The sequence below is a fragment of the Tachyglossus aculeatus genome, chromosome 11 (assembly GCF_015852505.1).
Source record: "Tachyglossus aculeatus isolate mTacAcu1 chromosome 11, mTacAcu1.pri, whole genome shotgun sequence".
In the NCBI taxonomy this organism is placed as follows: Eukaryota; Metazoa; Chordata; class Mammalia; order Monotremata; family Tachyglossidae; genus Tachyglossus; species Tachyglossus aculeatus.
Window position 1 is genome coordinate 2,496,622 of NC_052076.1, and position 27,498 is coordinate 2,524,119.

The 27,498-nt window shown below is 57.9% G+C and overlaps 2 protein-coding genes across 2 annotated transcripts; one reads left to right on the forward strand and one right to left on the reverse strand.

The window, feature by feature from the left end:
* The first annotated feature begins 1,251 nt into the window (after positions 1–1,251).
* AEBP1 (AE binding protein 1) lies at positions 1,252–18,157 on the forward strand. The gene is made up of 20 exons (XM_038754062.1): positions 1,252–1,831; positions 8,295–8,651; positions 9,289–9,360; positions 9,641–9,760; positions 9,904–9,990; positions 10,212–10,289; positions 10,412–10,492; positions 10,582–10,632; positions 10,949–11,058; positions 11,254–11,393; positions 11,628–11,712; positions 11,813–11,957; positions 12,819–12,904; positions 13,702–13,825; positions 14,009–14,205; positions 14,305–14,484; positions 14,702–15,059; positions 16,513–16,652; positions 16,975–17,074; positions 17,236–18,157. Exons 1-20 carry the CDS (start codon positions 1,522–1,524, stop codon positions 17,814–17,816), a joined length of 3,402 nt encoding a protein of 1,133 aa, XP_038609990.1. The 5' UTR covers positions 1,252–1,521; the 3' UTR covers positions 17,817–18,157.
* Positions 18,158–18,583: 426 nt separating this feature from the next.
* On the reverse strand, positions 18,584–26,750 carry POLD2 (DNA polymerase delta 2, accessory subunit). The gene is made up of 10 exons (XM_038753885.1): positions 26,502–26,750; positions 22,220–22,341; positions 21,758–21,881; positions 20,689–20,803; positions 20,232–20,430; positions 20,064–20,144; positions 19,806–19,963; positions 19,483–19,610; positions 19,192–19,293; positions 18,584–18,873 (listed from the first exon to the last, which is right to left on the reverse strand). The coding sequence occupies exons 1-10, from the start codon at positions 26,719–26,721 to the stop codon at positions 18,707–18,709; spliced, it is 1,416 nt and encodes a 471-aa protein (XP_038609813.1). The 5' UTR covers positions 26,722–26,750; the 3' UTR covers positions 18,584–18,706.
* Between the last annotated feature and the right edge of the window lie 748 nt (positions 26,751–27,498).

A 27,498-nucleotide genomic window follows, 5' to 3' on the forward strand; every position in this document is an offset into this window, starting at 1 on the left:
TCCTGCCCGCCCCCTTGGTGGAGCAGAGTTTGGCCCTGACTCAGGGGCTGCAGGAGGGAGCCGGGGGTGCAGGGTCCCTGGTGAGGGGGCCCAGGCCTGAAGACCCTAGGACTGGCACCTCCCTCCAGCCCCTTCCTCTGAAACAGGCCCCTTCTAGACTGTAAGCCCACTGTTGGGTAGGGACTGTCTCTATGTGTTACCAACTTGTACTTCCCAAGTGCTTAGTACAGTGCTCTGCACACATTAAGCGCTCAATAAATACAATTGATTGATTGATTGATTGAAACAGGCCCGCTCCGAGGGCAGGGTCGACTCTGGCAGCCCCTGCCCGGGACTTTTCGGGCTTCCAGACCGGCGGGGCAATCCACCAAACATGGGACCACTGAGGCAGAGCTAACAGGATTTTGGGGAACTCTCTGGGGCAGTCAAATCGACTCGGAGATTGTGGAGACCACTCCGCTGGGGGGGAAGGAAGCAGATTCTAGAAGGAGCGTGGCTCGGTGGAAAGAGCCCGGGCTTGGGAGTCCGAGGTCGTGGGTCGTGGGTTCCCCCTTCTAGACTGTGAGCCCACTCACATCTCTATATGTTGCCAACTTGTACTTCCCAAGCGCTTAGTACAGTGCTCTGCACCCAGTAAGCACTCAATAAATACAATTGATTGATTGATCGATTCAAATCCAGGCCCTGCCCCTTGTCAGCTGTGTGACTTTGGGCAAGTCGCTGAACTTCTCTGGGCCTCAGTTCCCTCATCTGTCAAATGGGGATTAAGATTGTGAGCCCCGCAAACCTGATAAGCTGGTATCCCCCCAGCGCTTAGAACAGCGCTTGGCACATAGTAAGCTATTATTAGCACGAGCCTGAGAGGCAGATGATCATCAATCGTATTTATTGAGCGCTTACTGTGTGCAGAGCACTGGACTAAGCGCTTGGGAAGTCCAAGTTGGCAACAGATAGAGACGGTCCCTACCCGACAGTGGGCTCACAGTCTAAAAATCTAAGAATCCGGTCCAGGGATTCTAATTCTGGCTCTGCCATTTGAGTGCTGGGTGACCTCGGGCGAGTCACTTCACTGGGCGTGGGTTCCCCCGTCTGTGAAATGGGGGTTCATGAGGGACGGTGTCCCAACCCCGGTTTGCTTGTATCCACCTCGTTGTTTAGTGCAATGCCTGGCACGGGGCTGTCAGAGCCGCCGTCTGCTCTGCATTAAGCGGGCCAGGCCGCGGCTGCCTCCCCCCCGCAGACATTCTTGGGCTGAGCTGGTTTCCCCATCGCAGCCTCCTCCTCCTCCTCCTCCTCCTGCTCCTCCTCCTCCTCCTCTGTCCGATCCGGCCAGGACGGCTGCTCTGCAACGCGCCTTGGCATCTCGGGGGGCACGGCCAGAGGAGCACAGAGGGCCTGTCTGCTCAGGAGTCTCAGCCCCACCAAGCCCCAGGCCACTCCGGGCATGGGGCAAGAGGGGCCCACTCACCCCTAGTCGAAGCAGGAGCCTGTCGGTGGGCCAGTCCGAGCCCCCCGAGGGCCATGGGGCTCCCACCGAAGACTCCCCCCATGCCCAGGCCCCTGCCCCTGCTCGGCTGCCTCCTGGCCCTGCTCGCCCTGTGCCCAGGGGGCCGCCCCCAGACCGTGCTGACCGACGACGAGATCGAGGAGTTCCTGCAGGGTTTCCTCCAGGAGCTGGAGCCCAGGAAGGAGGGCGGCCCGGAGGAGGAAGAGGGGGACAAGGAGGGGAAGGGCAAGGAGCCGGAGCCCCCCGAGCCCTCGCCGGGCCCCAAGAAGGGGAAGGGGAAAGCCGGGAGCAAGAAGAAGGAGAAGGCGGTGGAAGGCCGAGAAGGTAAGAGAAACTGCCTCCGGAGAAATGCTCTAATTGGGGGTGCCCCGGTGGGAAGATGGGGGGTCCAGGCAGGGGAGGTGGAGCTGGGTGGTCGAGCAAGGCTGCTCCAGGGGCCCCTTTTCTCCCCCTACAAGGGGTCCTCCCAAACTCAATCCCTCTGGGGCAAAACTCCAGGACTAGGGGTGACTCTGCCCTCCAGGCCTAGGGTGGGGAGGGGGCCATCCAAACCCCCCAACAACTCGGGGTCCCAAGCCCATCCCCAGCCCACCCCTGCCTGCTCTCAGACCCTTGGGCTCCCATGGTCTGGGAGTGAGGAGAGACCCCCTGCCCCTCTTCCTGCCCCTCTTCCTGCCCCTCTCGATCAATCAATCGACCGTATTTATTGAGCGCTTGCTGTGTGCGGAGCACTGGACTAAGCACTTGGTTGAGTAATAATGTTTGGTTTTGTTGTCTGTCTCCCCCTTCTAGACTGTGAGCCCACAGTTGGGTAGGGACCGTCCCTATATGTTGCCGACTAGTACTTCCCAAGTGCTGAGAAGCAGCGTGGCTCAGTGGGAAAGAGCACAGGCTTTGGAGCCGGAGATCATGGGTTCAAATCCCGGCTCCGCCAATTGTCAGCTGTGTGACTTCGGGCAAGTCACTTCACTTCTCTGGGCCTCAGTTACCTCATCTGGAAAATGGGGATGAAGATTGTGAGTCCCCACCGTGGGACAACCTGATCACCTTATAACCTCCCCAGAGCTTAGAACAGTGCTTTGCCTATAGTAAGCGCTTAATAAATGCCATTATTATTATTAGTAGTAGTAGTACAGTGCTCTGCACACAGCAAGCACTCAATAAATACGATTGATTGATTGATTCATAATAATAATGATGGCATTTGTTAAGCGCTTACTATGGGCAAAGCACCGTTCTAAGCGCTGGGGAGGATACAAGGTGATGAGATTGTCCTGCGTGGGGCTCACAGTCTTCATCCCCATTTTCCAGATGAGGGAACTGAAGCCCAGAGAAGTGAAGTGACTTGCCCAAAGTCACACAGCTGACAATTGGCGGAGCCGGGATTTGAACCCATGACCTCTGACTCCCAAGCCCGAGCTCTTTCCATTGAGCCACGCTGCTTCTCCACAGTGTACAGTGTAACAGAGTCGGTAGACCCATTTCCCTGCCCTCAACAAGCTTGCAGACCAGAAGGGGAGGCAGACGCTAATATAAATAAATCCCCAAACTGCGCCCCTGCTCCTGCCTGGAATTCCAGGGCCCACCACCTGCTCTGCCCCTCCTGGGAATAATGATAATTGTGGTATTTGTTGATCACTTACCCTGTGCAAAGCACTGTACTAAACGCTGGGGTAGATGCAAGATAAGCGGATTGGACACAGTCCTTGTTCCACCTGGTGCTCGCCGTCTAAGAGAAAGGGAGAACAGGTATTGAATTCCCATTTTCCAGGTGAGGAAACTGAGGCCCAGATAAGTGAGGAGACATGACTCCAGAGCCCAGAGGTCACGGGTTCAAATCCCCGCTCCGCCACTTGTCAGCTGTGTGACTTTGAGCAAGTCACTTCACTTCTCTGGGCCTCAGTTCCCTCATCTGGAAAACGGGGATGAAGACTGTGAGCCCCCAGTAGGACAACCTGATCACCTTGTAACCTCCCCCCAGCGCTTGGAACAGTGGTTTGCACATAGTAGGTGCTTAATAAATGCCAGCATTATTATTATTAAATCACACAGCAGACAAGTAGTAGAGCCGGGATTAGAATCCGGGATTAGACTTCAAGGTCAGGGGGTCTTTCCCCAAGGTTACACTGTCCTTTGCTATCAGGGGCTCAGCAGGGCTGCGGGGGCTGGCTTCAAATTGCTAATGAATGAATCAATCAATCAATCGTATTTATTGAGGCTTACTGTGTGCAGAGCACTGTACTAAGTGCTTGGGAAGTACAAGCTGGCAACATATAAAGACAGTCCCTACCCAACAGTGGGCTCACAGTCTAGAAGGGGGAGACAGAGAACAAAACCAAACATACTAACAAAATAAAATAAATAGAATAGATAGGTACAAGTAAAATAAATAAATAAATCAATAGAGTAATAAATATGTACAAACATATATACATATATTCAGGTGCTGTCCGGAAAGTTGTGGGGGAAAGCTGGCTTTTCCTGAGCCACTTGCCACCTTACCCTTCACCAGTTTCTTACCTCCTCCAAAGTAGCCCCTCTCCCCAGATTGGCCTTCGCACGTAGTAAGCGCTTAATAAATGCCATCGTTATTATTAAATCACACAGCAGACAAGTAGTAGAGCCGAGATTAGAATCCGGGATTAGACCTCAAGGTCAGGGGGTCTTTCCCCAAGGTCACACTGTCCTTTGCTATCAGGGGCTCAGCAGGGCTGCGGGGCTTCAAATTGCTAATGAATGGATAAGGCCCAACTCAAGCCCTTTCAACCCCATTCGGACGCTCTCTGGGTCAAGGCTGTATATATGTATATATGTTTGTACATATTTATTACTCTATTTAGTTATTTATTTTATTTGTACATATCTATTCTATTTATTTTATTTTGTTAGTATGTTTGGTTTTGTTCTCTGTCTCCCCCTTTTATCATCATCATCATCATCATCATCAATCGTATTTATTGAGCGCTTACTATGTGCAGAGCACTGTACTAAGCGCTTGGGAAGTACAAATTGGCAACATATAGAGACAGTCCCTACCCAACAGTGGGCTCACAGTCTAAAAGGGGGAGACAGAGAACAAAACCAAACATACTAACAAAATAAAATAGAGTAGATAGGTACAAATAAATTAAATAGAGTAAAAAAAAATATGTACAAACAAATATACATATAGACTGTGAGCCCACTGTTGGGTAGGGACTGTCTCTATATGTTGCCAATTTGTACTTCCCAAGCGCTTAGTGCAGTGCTCTGCACATAGTAAGCGCTCAATAAATACGATTGATGATGATGATGGTTGGAGACTTGGAGTTGGGAGTCCTGTTGGGAAAGTTGTGGGGGAAAGCTGGCTTTTCCTGAGCCACTTGCCACCTTACCCTTCACCAGTTTCTTACCTCCTCCAAAGCAGCCCCTCTCCCCAGATTGGCCTGGCGGTGGGCATCGGAAACCCCTCCTTCCCACTCCTCTCCTCGGTTTCCTCCAATCTGTGGCTTTGCCCAACCTCCCTAGCTTTGTTCCTCCCATTTTAGGGAAACAGCATGGTCTAGTGGAAAGAGCATGGGCCTCTGAGTCAGAGGATCTGGATTCTCATCCCAGCTCTGCCACTGGCCTGTTGTGTGACCTTGATAATAATAATAATAATTACAGTGCTGGTTAAGTGCTTACTATGTGCCAAGCACTGGGGTAGATAAGTTAATCCTGTTGGACGCAGTCCCTGTTCCGCATAGCGCCCACGCTCTTAATCCCCATATTACAGATGAGGCAACTGAGGCAAGAGAGAAGTTAAGTGACTTGCCCAAGGTCATCATCATCATCATCATCAATCGTATTTATTGAGCGCTTACTATGTGCAGAGCACTGGACTAAGCGCTTGGGAAGTACAAATTGGCAACATATAGAGACAGTCCCTACCCAACAGTGGGCTCACAGTCTAAAAGGGGGAGACAGAGAACAAAACCAAACATACTAGCAAAATAAAATAAATAGAATAGATATGTACAAATAAAATAAATAAATAAATAGAGTAAAAAATATGTACAAACATATATACATATATACAGGTCACACAGCGGACATGTGGTGGAGTCGGGATTAGAACTCAGGTCCTTCTGATTCCCAGACCCGCGCTCCATCCGTTAAGCTGCACTGTTTCAATTTAACTTCTCTGTGCCTCAGAAGTACAGAAGCCCCTGAGGATTAAATATCTCCTTTTTCCCTCCCGCTTAGATGGGGAGTCCAATGGGGGGCACAGACTGTGTCTGACCCAATCATCTTGTACGTACCCCGGATCTTAGTGCAGCTCTTGGCACACAGTCAGTGCTTAACAAATACCACAATTATTCCTATCTTGGGCTCTCTGGGCTCTTTCCTCAGCTCCCTCTCCCATGCCTCAGGGCTCCAGAGCTGGGCGAAGGGGCCAGGGGCCACAGGGCCGCCCCCACCTCTCCGTCCTCTCGTCCCCGTGTTCCCGGATTTTCCCCTCTTGCCAGCGGCCGTCTGGGTTTCTGGTTATTTTTCTTCAGCATCCAGGATTAGCTGCTATTTTCCTGGATGGAGTTTCCTGGGCCGCGTCCAGCCGGTTGCTCGGCCCTAGCTACCCTTTGGCTCTCCCGGGGCTATGGGAAAACGACTTTGGGTATTGGCGGCTTGGGGTCACAATGCCCCGCTGCCCCCCGCGATACGGAGCCCCCTGATTGCGGGGTCTCTGCATCCCTCCGGGGCTGACTTGTTCCCAAGGGTGGGGCACTGTGCCCAGGGAGCAACCAAAGGATATACCCACTTCCAAGACCAGTGGACCGGGGGCCTGTGAATAGGGAACACTGCCCAGTGGGCAGCGGGGTGGGCCTGGCTCAGTACGGGCAGTGGCATCGGGCCTTCTGAGCCCCAGCTGGTCTCACTCTGGAGGCCACAGGCCAGTGGTGGCCACAAAGCAGCGTGGCTCAGTGGAAAGAGCACGGTTCAAATCCCGGCTCCGCCAATTGTGAGCTGTGTGACTTTGGGCAAGTCACTTCACTTCTCCTGGCCTCAGTTTCCCTCATCTGTAAAATGAGGATTGACTGTGAGTCCCCCGTGGGACAACCTGATCACCTTGTAACCTCCCCAGCGCTTAGAACAGTGCTTGGCACATCGTAAGCGCTTAATCATCATCATCAATCGTATTTATTGAGCGCTTACTATGTGCAGAGCACTGTACTAAGCGCTTGGGAAGTACAAATTGGCAACATATAGAGACAGTCCCTACCCAACAGTGGGCTCACAGTCTAAAAGGGGGAGACAGAGAACAAAACCAAACATGCTAACAAAATAAAATAGAGTAGATATGTACAAATAAAATCATTATTATTATTATTATTAAGGCAGGGCAGAAAGGGGGCGGAGCGGCTTCAAGGAGGTAACTGCTTCTAGACTGTGAGCCTGTTGTTGGGTAGGGACCGTCTCTAGATGTTGCCAACTTGTACTTCCCAAACGCTTAGTACAGTGCTCTGCACACAGTAAGCGCTCAATAAAGACGATTAAATGAATGGTTGGAGAGACCCCCATGGGCATCCTTGCAGTCCCCGGAAGCTATCAGGCCTCGTCAGATTCCCGGCATGAGGGAGACTGGGGAGCCTGGCCTGGACGGCTGTGGGGGAAACAGGCTCTGCCCCTAGCAGCATTCACGACTGGTAGTAGGGCCTGGCAGAGGGCAGTGTGCCCACCCGGCTTCCAGAGCTTAGACCATGTGCCCGGGCACTTACTCCCCTCCACCACCATCCCCCTACCCCCTGCCCCGTGTCGGTGTCTCTATGGCGATCTCCGTGCCAGGGCTGGGAGATGGGGGGCTGTTGCTGCAGATGTGAGGGTGTGTCCATCATCATCATCATCATCATCAATCGTATTTATTGAGCGCTTACTATGTGCAGAGCACTGTACTAAGCGCTTGGGAAGTACAAATTGGCAACATATAGAGACAGTCCCTACCCACCAGTGGGCTCACAGTCTAAAAGGGGGAGGCGGAGAACAAAACCAAACATACTAACAAAATAAAATAAATAGAATAGATATGTACAAGTAAAATAAATAAATAGAGTAATAAATCTGTACAAACATATATACATATATACAGGTGCTGTGGGGAAGGGAAGAAGGCCTCCTGGAGGAGGTGAGCTCTCAGCAGGGCCTTGAAGGGAGGAAGAGAGCTAGCTTGGTGGATGGGCAGAGGGATTGGGGGCATTCCAGGCCCGGGGGATGACGTGGGCCGGGGGTCGATGGCGGGATGGGTGAGAACGAGGCATGGTGAGGAGATTAGCGGCAGAGGAGCGGAGGGTGCAGGCTGGGCTGGAGAAGGAGAGAAGGGAGGTGAGGTAGGAGGAGGCGAGGTGACGGACACCCTTGAAGCCCAGGGTGAGGAGTTTCTGCCTGATGCGCAGATTGATTGGTAGCCACTGGAGATTTTTGAGGAGGGGAGTGATATGCCCAGAGCGTTTCTGGACAAGTGTCTTCGCACTTGGGGATGGGAGACTGGGGGGTGGGGGCAGTTGGGCATGTGGCAAGTGCCCAGTGGTTGCCCCAAAGGGAGCCCCAGCTCCCCTGCCAACTGGCTGCTCACATGTTGCCAACTTGTACTTCCCAAGCGCTTAGTCCAGTGCTCTGCACACAGTAAGCGCTCAATAAATACGATTGATTGATTGATTGATTGATGGAGGGGTCCAGTACTGCCTCCTGGTGGCCGCAGCCTTTGTGACCCCGTCCGAGCCTCGCGGTGGGCTGGGCTGGACCGGGCAGCATCCCGCTCCCTCATCCCTGGCAGGGACTCCGGACAAGGCCCGGGACAAGGGAAAGAAGGGGAAGAAGGAGAAGCCCCCCAAAGCCACCAAGAAGCCTCAGGAGAGCACCACCAAGCCTCCCAAGAAGGGGAAGGAGAAGCCCCCCAAGCCCACCAAGAAACCCAAGGAGAAGCGGCCCAAGGCCACCAAGAAGCCAAAGGAGAAGGCTCCCAAAGCCACGAAGAAGCCTCCGGCTGGGAAAAGACCCCCAACACATCCCCCACCGGAGGAGGACTTGGAGAGTCCCCTGCCCCCGCCCCCTGCCCCCTACCCGGGACGACAGCAGTGGGAGGAGGAGGAAGAGGGCCAGCGAGGGGACCTCAAGGAGGACAAGGCAAGAGGTAAGAGCATGAGAGGGTAAGATCCTGAGGGTGGTGAGACCCCCTTGCCCGGGCCCTGGACCATTTTGTGGCCAGCCCCCTGGGATAGAGGGATGGTCCTAGCCAGAGTCTCCTGTATGGGACAGGGAACTGGGGGAGAGGCGGCCATAACCGCAGTGTCAAGGCCAGGCTAAGCTGGGAGGCCGGAGTTTTAGGATCAGGCCGAGGGGAGGGCAGGGAGCCAGAGTCTCTAGACCCGGGCTGGGCCTAGCACAGGGAGCCAGAGTCTCAGGATCAGGCCGGGCGGAAAGCGAGGAGCCAGACGGTCTCGGGGCTGGGCTGAGGTGGAAAGCCAGAGTCTTGGGGTCAGGCCGGGTGGAGAGCGGGAACCCACGGTCTCTGGGTCCAGGCTGAGCTGGGCGCAGGGAGGAGCCAGGGTCTCGGGGCCGGGCCAGGAGTAAGGAGGAACCAGCCGGAGTCTCCAGGTGCAATCCGGGCCAGGCACAGGGAGAAAGAATCTCTGGGTCTGGGCTGGGTGGAGAGGGGAGTCGGTCTCAGGGCCGAGAGCAGGGAGGGCCCAGCCAGAGCGTCTGGGTCTGGGCTGTGATGACTGGAATTGGAGGTGCGAGGGCAAGGAGTGACCTGATTCCCCCTGCAGAGCCGGAGGAGGAGACAGAGCCGCCCACCTTAGATTACAACGACCAGATTGAGAGGGAAGACTACGAGGACTGTGAGTGCGGCTGCCCACGCCCCCTCCCCTATTACTCCCCCCAAGCAGGGAGAGGAATCCGAGACAGTGCCCAGGGGAAATGGGCCTGTGAACCAGGGTCCTGTTACCCTGCCATTTCAGATGGGGGGGATCGGGGAGGGGGCCGCCCCTCCCAACCACTTCCCTGAGCCCCCAGCCCCTCTGGCGGCCTAAACTCTGCTCCTGGGATCATTTGTCTCTCCTGGGCCCTCTGTCAGGGGCTGCTCCCACCCAGAATCTCCCCATTCCCACCTCCCCCCAGTCGAGTACGTGCGGCGTCAGAAGAAACCCAAGCCCCCTCCAAGCAGGAAGAAAACCGAGCGACCCCGCCCGGAGCCCGAGGAGGAGGAAAAGCCGCACCCCCCAGAGCCCCCCGAGCCAGGTAGGTGACCTGCGGCCCCACCCCTGGGGCTAAGGGTGCAGGGAGACAGGAAAGAGGCAGAGGCGAGTGGTGAGGGGGAACTGAGGCCTGGGAACGGGCATGTATTTGGTCCCAGCACAGATCTTACCCCGCTTTCCCCCCAGACAGGCCCCTGAGCCCTCCACACCCGCCGCCCCCTCAGCCGGGCCCCGATTACGAGGACGGCTACCTGATTCCCAACTACGAGGACCGTGAGTGTTGATCTGAGCCCTTCCTGTGCCACCCTCCGTCCCCACATCGTGCTGGGGCTCGGGGCGGGCTGCAGGCAGGATGGGCACAGAAAGGCCCGAAGCAGGGGTGACCGTGGGACTGGGCCGCCGGGTGGGGATGATGGCTGCTGGTTCATGGGCACCAAGGTCCCTCCCCAAGAGCCACAAGCTGCCCCTTCAGCCCTTTCCTCCTCACTCCCCAGTGGACTACTACGTCCGACCCCCCAAGCCCAGGAAGCCGGACAGTGAGCTGGAGCCGGACGAGGAGAAGGAGAGGCTGAGTGAGTGAGCCCCGCCATGCCCCCGCCCCCCTCCCCCAACTCCGCAGCAGCCCCTCCCAGACCCGAGATCCAGCGTGACCGGACCTGACCCTGGCCCATCTCCTCACTCTCCACCCACCCAGAGAAACCCAAGAAGGAGAGCGGGGGAAGCAGCAAAGAGGACGAAGAGAAATGGCCGGAGGAAAAGGGCAAAGACCGGAAAGGTGCTGGGGACTGGGGGGCCGGGGGCTGGGTCACGGGGCAGTCCAAGTCCGGAGTCCTTCACCTTCCCTGGGCTCTGGCTCTCCTGCAGGCAAACCCAAGAAGCCATGGGAAGAAGAATGGGCTCCTGTGGAGAAAGAAAGTGAGTGATGGGGGCTTAGGTGGGGGGCTGTGTGTGGAGGAGGTGGGGAGGGGGCAGAACACCGGGCCCAGACTGTAGGCCTGGTAGATGGAACCTCCCAAGGGGGAGAAGGTATTTCCTGAGGGGACGGGGGAACTCCTCATAGTTGGGGAGGAGTAGGGTTTGGCCACATGCGATCAGGAGCTCTGGGGTCTCCTGGGCACCTGTGGTCTCCCGGGCACCTGCGGTTCATCATGTCCTTGCCCAGGGGGGTCGTGGGGGCCCGGAGCTGGCAGCTGAGGGGTACCCCCCGCCCCCCCCGCCCCCCCGCCACCAGAGTGCCCCCCCATCGGACTGGAGTCTCATCGCATCGAGGACAACCAGATCCGTGCCTCCTCCATGCTGCGGCACGGATTGGGGGCCCAGCGTGGGCGGCTCAACATGCAGGTGGGCTCTGGGGGACAGCCTCCTTCTGCCCCTCCCCTGCCTTCTGCTAACCTTGCCCTGGCTCCTTCGCCCCGGGACTCCCCAGGTCGTAACCCGGTCTCCCCCCAACCTCCGGCCCCAGGGAGGGTGGTGTGGGGGTTCCCGGGCCGTCCCTCCCCAAGGTTGAGCCCCCCGCCCCCTGCCCCACCACCGCAGGCCGGGCCCAATGAGGACGATTACTACGACGGGGCCTGGTGCGCGGAGGATGACAGCCAGGTGCAGTGGATCGAGGTGGACACGAGGCGGAACACCAAATTCACGGGCGTCATCACCCAGGGTCGCGATTCCCTGATCCAGTAGGTGCCCGGCAGGAGCAGGGCGCCAGCCAGGCCGAGCGCCCGCCCAGGCGGGAACTGAGTTTAAGGGGCCTGGGGGAAACCCACCCCTGATGGGTGGTGGTGTGGGGCTTCCCTTCGAGATAGCCCAAGCGCAGATGGGGCTGGGAGGTGGGGGTGGGGAGGGGGGATGTAGGGGTGTAAAAGAGGGAGGCGAGCCCCCCTGGAGCCAGACCCGTGTCTTCTGTCCCGCAGCGATGATTTCGTCACCACCTTCTTCGTGGGCTTCAGCAACGACAGCCAGAATTGGATCATGTACACCAATGGCTATGAGGAGATGGTGGGTGCGGTTCCCCACCCCGGCCCCTCGGGGGGTCGGGACCGTCCGGCCGTCTCATCTGTGAGCCGGCCCCCCGCCCGACATCCCGCTCCCTCCACAGACCTTCCACGGGAACGTGGACAAGGACACGCCGGTGCTGAGCGAGTTCCCGGAGCCGGTGGTGGCCCGCTTCATCCGGGTGTTCCCGATCACGTGGAACGGCAGCCTGTGCCTGCGGCTGGAGGTGCTGGGCTGCCCACTGTCAGGTCAGTGCGGGCGCTGCCTCACAACCCCCAAAACTTGGCATCATCCTCGACTCATCTCTCATTCACCAGATCCTGTTGGTTCAGCCATCACAACATCACTAAAATCTGCTACTACGTTAATCCAAGCGCGAATCCCATCCTGTTCTGTTTACTGCATGAGCCTCCTTGCTGACCTACCTGCCTCCTATCTCTCCCCACTCTAGTCCATACTTCACTCTCCTGCCAGGATCGTTTTTCTAGAAAACCGTTCCGTCCACATCTTCCCACGCCTCAAGAAACTCCAGTGGTTGCCTACCCGCCTCCGCATCAAACACAAACTCCTTATCATCGGTTTTAAAGCAGTCGATTACCTTTAAAACACCCCCGGCTTACTCTACCTCTCTGATTTCCTGCTACAATCCAGCACGCCGCTCACTCTGCTCCTCTAATGCCAGTCTTCTCACGGTACTTCGACCTCGCCACCGACCCCTCGCCCACATCCCAACTCTGGCTTGGAACTTCTCCCCTCTTTATATCCAGCAGACGACCACTCACCCCGCCTTCAAAGCCTTATTAAAAGCACATCTCCTCCAAGAGCCCTTCTATGTTGCCTTGCGCTAAGATTTACACCCTTGATTCACCCCTCCCCCAGCCCCTTAGAACTTCCTGTACATATCCATCATTTATTTATATTAACGCCCCCTCTAGTCTGTAAACTCATCGTGGGCAGGGAAAGTATCTACCAACTGCATTATATTGTACTCCCCCAAGGGCTTAGCACAATGCTCTGCACACAGTAAGCGCTCAATAAATACCACCGATTGAGGCTGTGGGGGTCGGGGTGGAGAATCATAAGGGGGCTCAGGCCACGCTTCCCCACAGCCGTCCACAGCTACTACAGCCAGAACGAGGTCCTTGCCACGGACAGCCTGGACTTTCGCCACCACAACTACAAGGACATGCGGCAGGTGTGTCCCTTCCCTTCCCTCCCCTTCCCTCTCCTCTTCCCTCTTCCCTCTCCTCTTCCCTCTTCCCTCTCCTCTTCCCTCTTCCCTCTCCTCTTCCCTCTCTTCCCTCTCCTCTTCCCTCTCCCCTCTCCTCTCCCCTCTTCATCATCATCATCAATCGTATTTATTAAGCGCTTACTATGTGCAGAGCACTGTACTAAGCGCTTGGAAAGTACAATTTGGCAACATATAGAGACAGTCCCTACCCAATAGTGGGCTCACAGTCTAAAAGGGGGAGACAGGGAACAAAACCAAACATACTAACAAAATAAAATAAATAGGATAGATATGTACAAGTAAAATAGAGTAATAAATATGTACAAACATATATACATGTATACAGGTGCTGTGGGGAAGGGAAGGAGGTAAGATGGGGGGGATGGAGAGGGGGACGAGGGGGAGAGGAAGGAAGGGGCTCAGTCTGGGAAGGCCTCCTGGAGGAGGTGAGCTCTCAGCAGGGCCTTGAAGGGAGGAAGAGAGCTAGCTTCCCTCTTCTCTTCCCTCTCCTTTTCCCTCTTCCCTCTCCTCTTCCCTTCCCTCTCCTCTTCCCTCTTCCCCCTTCCCACCGGCCAGCTAGCCAGCAGACTCCCTGTCCCAGCCACTGCCCCCCCCCCGCCCCCACCAAGGGGCACCAGGGCCCACCCCAGTGGGGTCATTCCCAGGCCGGGGTCGGGGTAGCGGGACCCGGTGCGGGCAGAGGCCCAGGGAGCTGAGGGCGGGGGTGACGCCGCCACCCCTTCTCCCGGGCCCGCTGCCAGCTGATGAAGGTGGTGAACGAGGAGTGCCCCACCATCACCCGCACCTACAGCTTGGGCAAGAGCTCCCGGGGGCTGAAGCTGTACGCCATGGAGATCTCCGACAACCCCGGCGACCACGAGCTGGGTGAGTGCAGGGCATAGGGGCCGGGGCCCCCGGGACGCCCCAGAAGGGCGGGTGCCGCGGCCCGGAAGGGCCGGGCGGATCCCCTACCCGTTCCCCCCGCCTCGCTCCCAGGGGAGGCCCGAGGGGCCTGGCCGCCGCGGGGTCATCCCCGTGACCCCGCCGCCGGCCGCCCACCCACCCCAGGGGAGCCCGAATTCCGCTACACGGCCGGGATCCACGGCAACGAGGCCCTGGGCCGGGAGCTGCTGCTGCTGCTGATGCAGTACCTGTGCCGGGAGTACCGGGACGGCAACCCTCGCGTGCGCAGCCTGGTCCACGACACTCGCATCCACCTCGTGCCCTCCCTCAACCCCGACGGCTACGAGATCGCCAGCCAGACGGTGCGGGCCTCTGGGGCGAGGTGGGGGACGGGGGACTGGGGGCAGCTCCGGAGGACGGGGCCGCGGCTCCGGGCTGACAGGGGGCCCGCCTCCTCGCAGGGCTCCGAGTTTGGAAACTGGGCCCTGGGGTTGTGGAGCGAGGAGGGCTACGATCTGTTCGAGAACTTCCCCGACCTCAACACGGTGCTGTGGGGAGCCGAGGAGAGGAAGTGGGTGCCCCACCGCGTCCCCAACAACAACCTGCCGCTCCCCGACCGCTATCTTGCCGATGACTCCACGGTGAGGGGCCTGGCCGTATTCCGTGGGGAGCGGGGGGCAGGAGGGAGAGGTGGTGAATGAGGAGTGCCCCACCATCACTCTCCTCTCCCCTCTTCCCTCTCCTCTTCCCTCTTCCCGCTCCTCTTCCCTCTCCTCTTCCCTCTTCCCCTTTCCGGAGGGGTGGCCACGGGTTTGGGCCCCTGGCCCGCACCAGACCCGACCCTCCTCCCCTCCCCAGGTGGCCGTGGAGGTCCGCGCCATCATCGCCTGGATGGACAAGAACCCCTTCGTGCTGGGGGCCAACCTGCACGGCGGGGAGCGTCTGGTGTCCTACCCCTATGACATGGCACGCACCCCCAGCCAGGAGCAGCTCTTGGCAGCGGCCCGGGCGGCCGCCCGCGGAGAAGAGGAGGACGACGAGGGTGCCTCCGAGGACCAGGAGACTCCCGACCACGCCATCTTCCGCTGGCTGGCCATCGCCTACGCCTCGGCCCACCTCACCATGACCGAGCCCTCCCGGGGGGGCTGCCAAGCCCAGGATCACACCAACGGCATGGGCATCGTCAATGGAGCCAAGTGGCACCCCAGAGCAGGCAGTGAGTAGGGTTGGGGGGAAAGGCGGGGGCTCGGCCCACCGCCCCCTTCCATCCCAGTCTTCTAGACTGGGAGCCCACTGTTGGGTAGGGACTGTATATGTTGCCAGTTTGTACTTCCCAAGCGCTTAGTACAGTGCTCTGCACGTAGTAAGCGCTCAATAAATACGATTGATGATGATGAGGGCCGGGAAAGCTTGAGTGACAGGGAGTTGAGCAAAGGAGGTACCTCTGAGTGGGAGAGGCCCATCCCCAGGCCTCACTGTTCATTACAATCCAAAATGTAACTCCCACAGAGCAGGTCACTCTCGACAAACACACTCCCTCCCACACTCCCCTCCCTCCCACACACAAGCACCACAGGCCAGGTGGCCACACCACAGTCTTTTAGACTGTGAGCCCACTGTTGGGTAGGGACTGTCTCTAGATGTTGCCCGTTTGTACTTCCCAAGCGCTTAGTACAGTGCTCTGCACATAGTAAGCGCTCAATAAATACAATTGATGATGGTGATGATGATGATGATCCCATCCCCACCTGAGGTAGGTTCATCAGCGACCCCATCCCAGGACCGTCTCCGCCAGCAGCGGCAGCAGGGCACTAGGGAACCGTGGGCTATTAGCCCTCCTGGCTAGGGATGGATCACCTGACACCTCTAACTTTCTGATTCTCTCCAAAGTGATCCAGCCTAATAATAATAATGACGGCGTTTATTAAGCTCTTACTACTGTTCTAACCGCTGGGGAGTTCACAAGGTGATCAGGTTGTCCCACGTGGGGCTCACAGCCTTAATCTCCATTTTCCAGATGAGGGAACTGAGGCCCAGAGAGGTGAAGTGGCTTGCCCAAAGTCACCCAGCTAAGTGGCGGTGCTGGGATTTGAACCCACGACCTCTGACTCCAAAGCCTGGGCTCTTTCCACTGAGCCACGCTGCTTCCCCAGCCACGATCTCTGACTCTCTCCTGGTGATTCAGCATGGGAAGCAGCGTGGCCTAGTGGATAGGGCACTGGCCCGAAGGACCTGGGTTCTAATCCCAGCTCCACCACTTATCTTCACTTCTCTGTGCCTCAGTGACCTCATCTGTTAAATGGGGATTGTGAGGGACTTTGTCCAACTTAACCTGTATCTACCCCGCCGTTTAGAACAGTGCTTGACATAATAAGCACTTAATACCATCATCATCTGGCACAGACCATCCCACAGCCGAGTCTATCCTCCGTGACCCAGCACGGACCGTCCGACACCCCTGACTCTTCCTCTGTGATCCAGCATGGACGTTCACCCGCTCATTTCCCCATTTCTCCGTGTCCTAAGAAGATTCTCGGATTTTCCTCAATCCCACCCCCGCCACGGGCCGCCAGGACGGCTGCTGCCCAGCGTTCGAGGCCGGCGGCAGGGTCGGGTGCTCGGAGGCCCCGTTGGGGTGACCGTCTCCCCGCTTCTCATCCCCCCCCCAGGCATGAATGACTTCAGCTACCTGCATACCAACTGCCTGGAGCTCTCTGTCTACCTGGGCTGTGACAAGTTTCCTCACGAGAGCGAGCTGGCCCGCGAGTGGGAGAACAACAAGGAGTCGCTGCTGTCCTTCATGGAGCAGGTGAGGCCCCCGGGGCGGCCGCGACTCAGAGTGTAATGACTGATTAGGGTATTGGTGAAGCGCACGTGCTACGTGCTGAGCACTAAGCGCTGGGGTAGATCCAAGTTAATCCAGGTCGGGCCCAGGCCCAAGCGCCGAGTACGGGGCTGGGCACCGGATGAGCGCTCAGTAAGTACCACTGATGGATTGACTGATTGTGCCTTGTCTCTGGGGCCGGGGGTGGTGTACACTCCCTCGGAGGCCAGACCAGCAAGCGGCAGGGAGGTACGGGTAGGGACGAGGAGGGCAGGGGATGGGGTCTGACTTCCTGGGCTCGCGGCAGGTGCACCGTGGCATTAAGGGGATCGTGTCGGACGAGCAGGGGATCCCCATCGCCAATGCCACCATCGCCGTGAGTGGCATCAAACACGGCGTGAAGACAGGTAGGGCTCCCGCCCGGGCCCCCGGGCAGGGGGGAGGTGGGGCGGTTGGTTGGGGGTCCCCGCTGGCCACCCCCCTGAACCTCTCCGGGCGAGGCAGGTGGAGGGAGGGGAGGGGCCCGGTGGCCGCCGCACTCTCCCCCTCGGCTTCCGCTCGCCCGCAGCCAGCGGCGGCGATTACTGGCGCATCCTGAACCCGGGAGAGTACCGGGTGTCGGCGCGGGCGGAGGGCTACACCCCCAGCTCCAAGACCTGCAACGTGGACTACGACATCGGGGCCACCCAGTGCAACTTCATCCTGGCCCGCTCCAACTGGAAGCGCATCCGCGAGATCCTGGCCCTGAACGGCAACCGGCCCATCCCCCGCATCGACCCCTCGCGCCCCATGACCCCCCGCCAGCGCTTCCTGCAGCGCCGCCGCATGCTCCACCGCCTGCGTCTGCGCGAGCAGATGCGCCTGCGCCGCCTCAACGCCACCGCCAGCGCGGGGCCCCCCACCAGCCAGCCCCCCACCTTCCACCCCAGCACCCCGGAGCCCCGGAGCCTCCCCCCGCCCACGGCGGCCACCTGGGAGACGGAGACCTACACCGAGGTGGTGACTGAACTGGGGACGGTGTTTGAGCTGGAGCCGGAGGGCGAGGAACAGGGGCCGGAGCCGGAGGGCGAGGAGGAGGAGCCGGCCATGGGCACCGTGCCTTCCTTCACCACGGCCGAGACCTACACCGTGAACTTTGGGGACTTCTGAGGGTCGGTGCCCCACCGCCCGAACCCCCTCGCAGCTAGGGGCCTGGGGCCGCAGCCTCCAGCGAGCGCAAGGCACTAGCCCCGGGCCGCTCCTCCTGCACAACCCCGCGCCCCCGTTGTCCCCCGACCGACCGGAATGAATGTGATTGAGACCCGTGGGCCGGGGCGACCTCGGCCCTCGGCTGGCCGCCGTGGGGGGCGAGGCCTGGCCCCAGTCCGTCCCCCCGAGTCGGCCAGCCCAGGCGGGGGAGGCAGCCGGTCACGGGAGCCGAGAGGAGCCACCCCCTCCCTCTCCCTCCTCAGCCGAATTTGATCAATAAACCAAGCTCTGGTGGCAGCCTCTGTTCCGGCCCCTGTTTAGCCTCAAGGGACTTTCGCTCTAATCAGGGAGGCGAGAGGCCAACGAGGCCGGCATCTCTGTGCCTCAAGTAGTTTGGAGAGGGGGCTCCTGGGCAGGACTTGAGGGGAAGAGGAGGAGTGGCAGTTCGGTTTGGTTCTAAGTCCAAAGTTTCTCTGACCCAAACCGAGCCTTTGGAAGACCTCTGACCCCTCCCCGAGCTGTAGCTCCAACCAGCCCCTGCACCTTCTCGCAGAGTGCATTCAAGTGGGGGAGGAGGGGAAGAGAGGTAAGAGCCGGTGGCCGTGCCCACGGGCAGCCGGGGACCTGGCTAGGCGCACGGAGGGAGGGAGAGAAGAGCAAGGAGATGCCAACAGTTGGCACCCCCGGCCGCGCTCTCTCCTCTGATAGGAAGGGTGGCTCGGGTCAGACTGTACACCTCCTTTATTCACAGTGGCGCCAGCAGCCGTAAGTCCTCAAAACCCTGGGTCACTTGTGGCTCTCAGGCCCCGAGTCCGCGCCCCCACCTCCCTGGGCTCCGCTCGGCGGCCGGCTCAGGACCCAGGGTCCCGGGTTCCTCCCGGACCGTCATCGTCCTCGGCCCCGAAGCCAGAGAAGCTGATGGGCTGGCAGTCGAGGGTGCGCAGGTTCACCAGGCAGGCGGTCTGGGTAGTGCTGAAGTCGGGCACGGCCACCAGCAGCACTCTCTGACCCTCGGGGCCTGGAGACACCACAGCGGGGATCTGGGAGGGTCCTACATCTGGCCCCGTCCAGCCCAGAACGGGCACAACCAGGAAGGGGCACAGCCCTGCCCCTGCCAGTCCCAGCCCCTCCGACCCGCCAACGCTCACATCCTCAGAGTCCTCCCGTGGGCTGCTCTCCGCGAATCCCCCGGCACCTCCATGGAAGGGGTGGGGGCTCGGGGCTGGCTGCCCGAGCAGGAAAACCAAGCCCATGGGATGGGTGAGTGTGTGTGGTCACCCCTTCCCTGACCACAGCCTGACCCTGCCTGCAGCGGCGGTCCGAGCGGGATACTGACCTTGGATCACCTTGCAGCGGAAGGTGGGCGTGTTGCCGCAGAAGTAGACGTGGGGGCACATGGGGACGATGAACGGATCTGACTTGTAGAACGGGTAGCAGCCTGGGAAGAGGGTCCATGGGTAATGAAGGCACAGACGGGGCAGGAGCCGGGGGCTCTGGCCTGCCCCGGGGTGCCCCTGTTGGCCAGAGAGACCCCAGGCTCCGTTCGGGCTGTCGGCCTGGGCCGTTGCGAGATGCCAGGGGGCAACGAGTCCCCACCCGCCCCTGCCCTGCCCACGGGGGCCATTACCGAGGGTGTCGGGGGCCGTGGGGCTGATGTGGCCAACGCGCAGCGTCCACTCCAGGATCTCCAGGTGGTCCTCCATGCTGCTGTAGCGGAAAATGTCGCTCACGTTCTGACCCGACGTCCCCAGGAAGCTGTAAGGCAGAACGCGTGCTGGGCCCCGATGTGGAGTGGGGGCACCGCTCCCCTGGACCACCGATCCAGACTCCTGCAGGGGTCCCCGCCTACCCCAACAGGAGGCCGGGCCTATCCTACCGCCCATTTCAACCTCTCCCGGCTTCCCAGACTAGGGTCCCGGGGCCCAAGGCGGGTAGGGGAGCCGGGGCTACCTGACTCCATCAATGGTCGCCTGGTAGGGGTTGGTGACCAGCTGCAGAGTGGAGTAAGCAGTGGCCAGCGGGAACATGCACGGGTGCAGCGGCTGTTGGGGCAGGGTGAAGTTGGTTGGGTCGAATTCGCCTGGCATGACGTCCACGGGCACCGAGGCCTGGCAAGGGCAGAACAGAAGCATGAATCCAAGGCCCCCAACCCTCCCTCAGGGGGTCCCCAGCAGCCCTCCAGCTCCAGCCCCGGCCAAGGACTCTCACGCTCAGCTGCAGCAGGATCTCATCCAGCATCTTGATGGCTTCCACACTGGCGGCCTGGGCCTTCTTCGTCAGGTACTTGGCCTACGGGGACAGAAGGCTCCCTCAGGTCCTCAGGACCAAAGCCCCCTCCGGTCGCGCCGGGGCCCCGGGGGCCCGCGCCGCCGTTACCTTGGTGATGGAGTCTCGGTTCTGGGTGATCTGGCTGAGCAGGTTGCCCGCGAGGATGACGCGGGAGATGTGGGCGGCACAGCTCTGCTCCCCTTCGTCCCCCAGCTGCCCGGTCACCACATCCACCAGCAGCTGGGTGCCCAGCAGGCTCTCGCCGCCGCCCCCACCCAGGCCCAGCCCGGACACCAGCAGCACAAACCTGCAAGGACGAGGCGCCCGGAGGCCCACTGAGACCCAGTCGTGCCTGGGTCGGAAGGGGTTCTGCCAGCCAAGGGGCACCAGAATGCTGGTGGGTCCTTGGCAGGCGGCCCAGGCTGGAGGAGGAGGGAGGGGAGGAGGAGGGGCTCCTTCCTTCCCTGCTTCCCTCCCTCCAGCAGCTCACATCAGGGCGAGGCAGGGTCTGCCCAGAACCAGGATGGTGATGCCCATGGGGTCCGCCGGATCCCCGGGCCCTCACCTGTCCGTGTCCGGGGGCGCCGGGGGCTTCTGGGGCGGCAGGTCTGCGAAGCAGTGTTCCTTCACCAGGAACTTCCCGTCATCCTTCACCGAGCCCCGCACGGCCAGAACGGTCCCTGGGGAGCCGAGGCGGGCGGGCGGCGTCAGGCCCAGGAAGACTGGAGCCCTGGAGACCCAGTCACCAGTGACGCCCCCGCCCCCCGCCCTGACTGACTCCCCAGTGAGAAGCAGCGTGGCTCAGTGGAAAGAGCCCGGGCTTTGGAGTCAGAGGTCATGGGTTCAAATCCCGCCTCCGCCAATTGTCAGCTGGGTGACTCTGGGCAAGTCACTTCACTTCTCTGGGCCTCAGTTCCCTCACCTGTAAAATGGGGATTAACGTGAGCCCCCCGTGGGACAACCTGATCACCTTGTAACCTCCCCAGTGCTTAGAACAGTGCTTGGCACATAGTCAGTGCTTAATAAATGCCATTATTATTATTATAGACCAGGGGTCTGGGAGTCAGAAGGACTGGGGTTCTAATTCTGCTCTGCCATTTGTCTGCTGTGTGACCTTGGGCAAGTCACTTCACTTCCCTGGGCCTCAGTTACCTCATCTGTAAAATGGGAATTAAGACTGTGATCCCCATGTGGGGCAGGGACTGTGTCCAACTGTGTGACCTTGGGCAAGTCACTTCACTTCTCGGGAGCCTCAGTTACCTCACCTGTAAAATGGGGATGATGACTGTGAGCCCCAGGTGGGGCGGCCTGATCACCTTGTATCCCCCCAGCAGCTTAGAACAGTGCTTTGCACAAAGTAAGCGCTTAACAAATGCCATTATTATTATTATTAGCTTCTATCTACCCCAGCGCTTAGAACAGAGTTTGGCACGGAGTAAGCGCTAAACAAGTATCGTAATTATTATTATGGTTATTTCCCGAGGGCCAGAGCACCCGGGGGGCAGTCGCCAACCGCTGCCAAGTCAACGGAGCCGGGATCCCCGTGGACCCCGGCTCAGGGACACTGGCAGGAGGGGCCAGTCCATAGCCCACCCCTACCCTGGTGGGCACCTCCCCGCGGATCGCCCAGGTACCCGTCACCAGCCGAGACACGTCGATGGAGCCCTCCAGCTTGATGCGCTGCAGCTCGTCCTCCAGGATCAGCTCGTCGTCCGGGTGCACGTACTTGGTGCGGGTAGGCTGGGGCAACAGGTTGTGCTGGCACGAGACGGGGGCGGGGACAGAGCTTCAGGGGACGGGCTTCCGAGGAGACCCCCCCCCCCGCCCCCGAGCAGCCAGGCTCTGCAAATCTCCACCCTCCCTCGGGCGGGGCCCCTACCTCCTCCTCATCAATCGTATTTATTGAGCGCTATGTGCAGAGCACTGTACTAAGCGCTTGGGAAGTCCAAATTGGCGACATATAGAGACAGTCCCTACCCAACAGTGGGCTCACAGTCTAAAAGGGGGAGACAGAGAACAAAACCAAACATACTAACAAAATAAAATAAATAGAACAGATATGTACAAATAAAATAAATAGAGTAAAAAAAAAATACCTCCTCGCTGATCTCCCGCAGGATGGACGGCTGCAGCTGCATGGCCTTGTAGAGGGTCCCCACCACGCAGCACTCCTCTCCCGGCCGCAGCTCGCACAGCTTCCTCACGCTCACCCCGCTGCCTACGGGGACAACAGACAGGTCAACGCTAGTTGGGATGGAGGCCGCTTCCTCAAAAATCCACGGACCTCACGCCCGCTGCCCCGCCAGCGCGGCGACGACATCGGGGCACCGTTTTGTGGCAGTCTGCTCGAGGGGACCCTGACCCTCCCATCTGCCCCTCTCGGGCCCAGATCGAGCCTGGCGCAGGGTCCGAACCACGGCAAAGGGAGGCCGGATGCCGCAAATAAAAATACCTCAACTAAGGGTGCCCGGTATCGGCACAGGGTCCAGGCCACGGCAAAGGGAGGCTAGATGCTAAAAATAAAAATACCTCAACAAAGGGTGTCCGGTATTGACTTGGACCCAGTTGAAAACCAGATGACTGGTCACCCCATGGCAGGGGAAGAGAAGAAGGGGTGGGGGTGGGCAGGGTGGGGGGCTTTGCTCAGGTTGAGTTTGGGAGGAAAGGACCTGGCCCAGGACAATTTGGGGCAGCAGAAGGGGAAGGAATAGAGATGCTGCCGGCCCTGGGGCCTTCTAGCGGCACCGAGGAACGCTATGCCCCGGAGAGGAAGGACCAGACTCCCTATTCCCATTCTTAGCCAAGTTCCTGGAACGGGCTGTATCGCCCGGCTGCCTCTTCTTCCCCTCATCCAACTCCTTCCTTGTCCCTCTATGATGCAGCTTCCATTCCCTTCACGCCACTAAGATAGGCCTCTCCCGGGTCACCAACCGACACCAGTTTCTTGCCGTGTCCAAGAAGCAGCGTGGCCTAACGGATAGAGCGCGGGCCTGAGAGTCAGAAGGGCCTGGGTTTTAATCCCGCTCTGCCGCTTGTCTGCTGTGTGATCTTGGGTAAGTCACTTCACTGCTCAGAGACTCAGTTACCTCACCTGTAAAATGGGGATTAAGATTCTTAGCTCCATGTGGGACAGGGACTGCATCCAAGCTGATTAACTTCAGGACGTGTTTCTCCATTCCTTTAGGAACTGCAGTGGTTGCCCATCCACCTCAGCATCAAACAGAAACTGAAGGACTTCAACACCTTGCCCCCTACCTTACCTCGCTAACCTTTAGGAATTCCAGTGGTTGCCCATCCACCTCAGCATCAACCAGAAACTGAAGCACTTCAACACCTTGCCCCCTACCTTACCTCGCTAACCTTTAGCAACTCCAGTGGTTGCCCATCCACCACAGCATCAAACAGAAACTGAAGCACTTCAACACCTTGCCCCCTACCTTACCTCGCTACTCTCCTACTACAACTCAGTCCACACACTTCGCTTCTCTAATGCTAATCTTCTCACTGTACCTCCATCTCATCTATCTCTCCCCCGGCCCCTCGCCCCCATCCTCCCTCTGGCCTGGAACGCCCTCCCGCCTAAAATCCGACAGACGATTACTCTCCCCCCGTTCAAAGCCTTATTGAAGGCACATCTCCTCCAAGAGACCTTCCCTAAGTCCCCCTTTCCTCTTTTCCCACTCCCTCTGCGCCACCCTGACTTGCTTCCTTTATTCATCCCCCACTCCCAGCCCCACAGCACTTATGTACATATCTGTAAATTATTTACTTATATTGGAGTGTCTTCCCCTCTAGACCATGACCTCATTGTGGGCAGGGAATGTGTCTGCTTATTGTTATACTGTACTTCCCCAAGTGCTTAGTACAGTGCTCTGCACACAGTTAGTACTCAGTAAATACAAATGAATAAATGCATGACACTATATCTACCCCAGCACTTAGTACAGTGCCTGGCACAAAGTAAGCACTTAAAAAATACCATTAAAAAACCCCCAAAACTCTGCCAAGCCCAAACCGTCTTTGACCTGTCAGCTGGCTTGGACCACCTCCTTGTCCTGGAGATACAACTGAACCTTGGTTTCTTTGACCCACTTTTCCTTGGGTTCTTGTTCTCTTGCTCTCTGGCCACTCCTTCTCGGTCTCTTGTCCGGCTCTTCCTCTGCCTCAATGTCTAACTCACTTCCTTGGGGAGTCCATCCGCTCCTTCACTTTCAACTACTACCGGATCAGCATGGACTAGTGGAAAGAGCGTGGGCCTGGGAGTTAAAGAACACGGATTCTAATTCCGGCTCTGCCACGTCTGCTGCGCGATCTTGGGTAAGTCACTTCATTTCTCTGGGCCTCAGTTACCTCATCTGTAAAGTGGGGATTAAGACTGTGAGCCCCAGGTGGGTCAAGGACTAGTCCAACCTGATTCCCATTACTATTATTATTAACCTGGACAACCTGATGTCTCACCTCCACTATCTTGTATTTCCTCTGCCCTTCAAGACACCTCTGCGTGGATAGCCTGCCGACAAGGCAAGCTCATTGTGTCAACAACTGAACTCATCTTCCTTCCCAAATCCTTTCCTCCACCTAATTTTGACACCACCCCACTCTGTCTCTGAAGCCCACACCCAGCAAGCACTTGGCAGAGCCGGGATGAGAACCCAGGTCCTTCTAACTCCCAGTCCCGCATTCTTCCCACTAGATCACGGTGCTTCTCTGACTGATTCCCTCGTCTCTCCCGCCTGGAACTTCCTTCCCCATTCACATCCACTATCCCCATCTTACAAACCCTGCTCAAATCACCTCTCCTCCAAGAAGTCTTCCCTAATTGTTTCCTCCTCTCCCCAACCTGAGCACTTCTGAGCTACCTACACACTTCTGAACTCACAATCCCTGGCATTACTTTAACGTCTCTTTCCCCCAACTAGACTCTAAGCTCGCTGTGAGCAGAGAACATGCACCAACTCTGTTGTATTGTCCTCCTTCGAATGCTTAATACAGTCCTCCTTACACAGTAAGCACTGAATACCAAAGATTAACTGACCGACTACATACTGCCTCACGTACCTAATTATTTACGCACTCACTCTTCTGCAGATCCACTTATCCTTCATCCTCCAATTGGTCAGTGATTTTAGTGTCTGTCTCCCCCTCTAGATTGTAAACTCCTTGAGGACAGGACCACGTCTACCATCCCTACTGTAATCTCCCCACGCATGTAATACTATGCTTTGCAACCAGTAAACACTGAATGAATACTACTGATTGAAGATGGTAATTGACCCCCTCGCCCCTAGTTCATTCAATCGCATTTACTGAACGCTTACTGTGTGCAGAGCACTGTACTAAGTGCTCAGGACAGTACAACACAACAATAAACAGATGCATTTCCTGCCCACAATGAGTTGACAGTCTAGAAAAGACATCTGGTGCTGTCTTATCTCCCCAACTCCCTCTTCCTTCCTGCATCACCTCTGCACTTGGATCTGTTCCCCTTGAGCACTTGCTAGTCACCCCACCTTCTCTCCCACAGCATTTATGTCCATATCCGTAATTCATTTTAATGTCAGTCTCCCCATCGAGACTGTAAGTTCCTTATGGACAAGGAACATAACCACCAACTCTGTTGGATTGGACTCCCTCGAGCGCTTACTACAGTGTTTGGCACACAGTAAGGGCTCAATAAATACCACTACCACTCCGACCAGACCGGAGTTTCTGCCAAGATCCAAATTCGGCCCTTAAAACCCACTCATTCTACAGGGCAGCGTGAAGCAGCGTGGCTCAGTGGAGAGAGCGCGGGCTTTGGAGTCGGGGGTCATGGGTTCAAATCCCGGCTCCGCCGGTTGTCAGCTGTGTGACTCTGGGCAAGTCACTTAACTTCTCTGTGTCTCGGTTACCTCATCTGTAAAACGGGGGTTAGGACTGTGAGCCCCTCGGGGGACAACCTGATCACCTTGTAACCTCCCCAGCGCTTAGAAGAGTGCTTTGCACATAGTAAGCGCTTAATAAATGCCATTATTATTATTATTATTATTACAGGGCGATCCAGCTCCTAACTCTCACCCTCTCCCCTTTCAAAATGAGAAGGCAGGGACCGAGCGGGAGTCCAGCCAAGATAAAACCTGGCCCACGGATTAGGAAACTCCACAGCGAGTGGAACTGCTCCTGGGTGAGATGTGATGTGTCTGCTGGGGAGAAACTTTTAGACTGTGAGCCCACTGTTGGGTAGGGACTGTCTCTATATGTCGCCAACTTGTACTTCCCAAGCGCTTAGTACAGCGCTCTGCACACAGTAAGCGCTCAATAAATACGATTGATGATGATGATGATGATGAGAAACTGATTCTAGACACTCTGGGCACGTCACCCTGGGCGGGCACTCACCCCAGCGCTGCCGTGCCCGGTTCACCAACAGGGGTGTCATGTGGGTGAGGCGGGTGGCGTAGATGTGGGCATACTGCCGGCTGAAGCTGCGCTCCCCCAGCCGGAAAGGCTGGGACGAGTTGGTGTAGGTGGTGACGGTCTCGCGGGCAAAGGTGGACGACTTGGTTGACGGCGGAGCCAACAGCGTGCCGGCCTTCCGGGCCGCCTGCTCGGAGAACATGGCCAAAGGATCGGCCGGATGGTGCTGCCCTGTAACTATGGAGCGAGGAAAGGGCTGTTATTGCCGCCCTCAGAGGAACCCGCTGCCCTCCCGTTATCGTCCCCCCGGCCCAGATGGCCCCTGACACTCAGGGATGCCCCCTTAAAGGATGCCCCCCGGCCTCCAGCACATAGCCCCGCCTGGTAAGGCACTCTGCCCCGCCAGGCCCGGGAAGTGGAGGGGCAGGATAGGAAAGGGCACAACACTGGGAGTCAGGTCACCAGCGTGGCTTAGTGGCTACAGCCCGGGCTTGGGAGTCGGAAGGACCCGGATTCTAATCCCCGCTCCGCCACGTGTCTGCTGTGTGACCTTGGGCAAGTCGCTTCACTTCTCTGGGCCTCAGTTACCTCATCTGGAAATTGGGGATTAAGACTGTGAGCCCGAGGTGCGACAGGGACTGTGTCCAACCCAATTACCTTGCATCTACCCCTACACTTCATTCATTCATGATGATGATGATGATGATGATTCATTCATTCAATCGTATTTATTGAGCGCTTACTGTGTGCAGAGCATTGTAGTAAGCGCTTGGGAAATACAAGTTGGCAACATATAGAGACAGATCCTACCCAACAGTGGGCTCACAGTCTAGAAGGGGGAGCCTGGCACATAGCCAACTTGTAGCCAATATGCTGCCAACTGTACTTCCCAAGCGCTTAGTACAGTGCTCTGCATACAGTAAATGCTCAATAAATACGATTGAATGAATGAATACGATCGAATGAATGAATGAATAGC

Bases quoted from the DNA above. Each gene is read 5' to 3' on its own strand.
- AEBP1 (XM_038754062.1), top strand. From the start codon at position 1,522: ATGGGGCTCCCACCGAAGACTCCCCCCATGCCCAGGCCCCTGCCCCTG. The intron at 10,493-10,581 runs GTGCTGGGGACT...GCTCTCCTGCAG, and splicing joins AAAGGGCAAAGACCGGAAAG to GCAAACCCAAGAAGCCATGG. The intron at 11,713-11,812 runs GTGGGTGCGGTT...CTCCCTCCACAG, and splicing joins CCAATGGCTATGAGGAGATG to ACCTTCCACGGGAACGTGGA.
- POLD2 (XM_038753885.1), bottom strand. From the start codon at position 26,721: ATGTTCTCCGAGCAGGCGGCCCGGAAGGCCGGCACGCTGTTGGCTCCG. The intron at 20,145-20,231 runs GTAACGGCGGCG...CTGTCCCCGTAG, and splicing joins ACCGAGACTCCATCACCAAG to GCCAAGTACCTGACGAAGAA. The intron at 19,611-19,805 runs GTAGCCCCGGCT...TCTGCCTTACAG, and splicing joins GCGACCATTGATGGAGTCAG to CTTCCTGGGGACGTCGGGTC.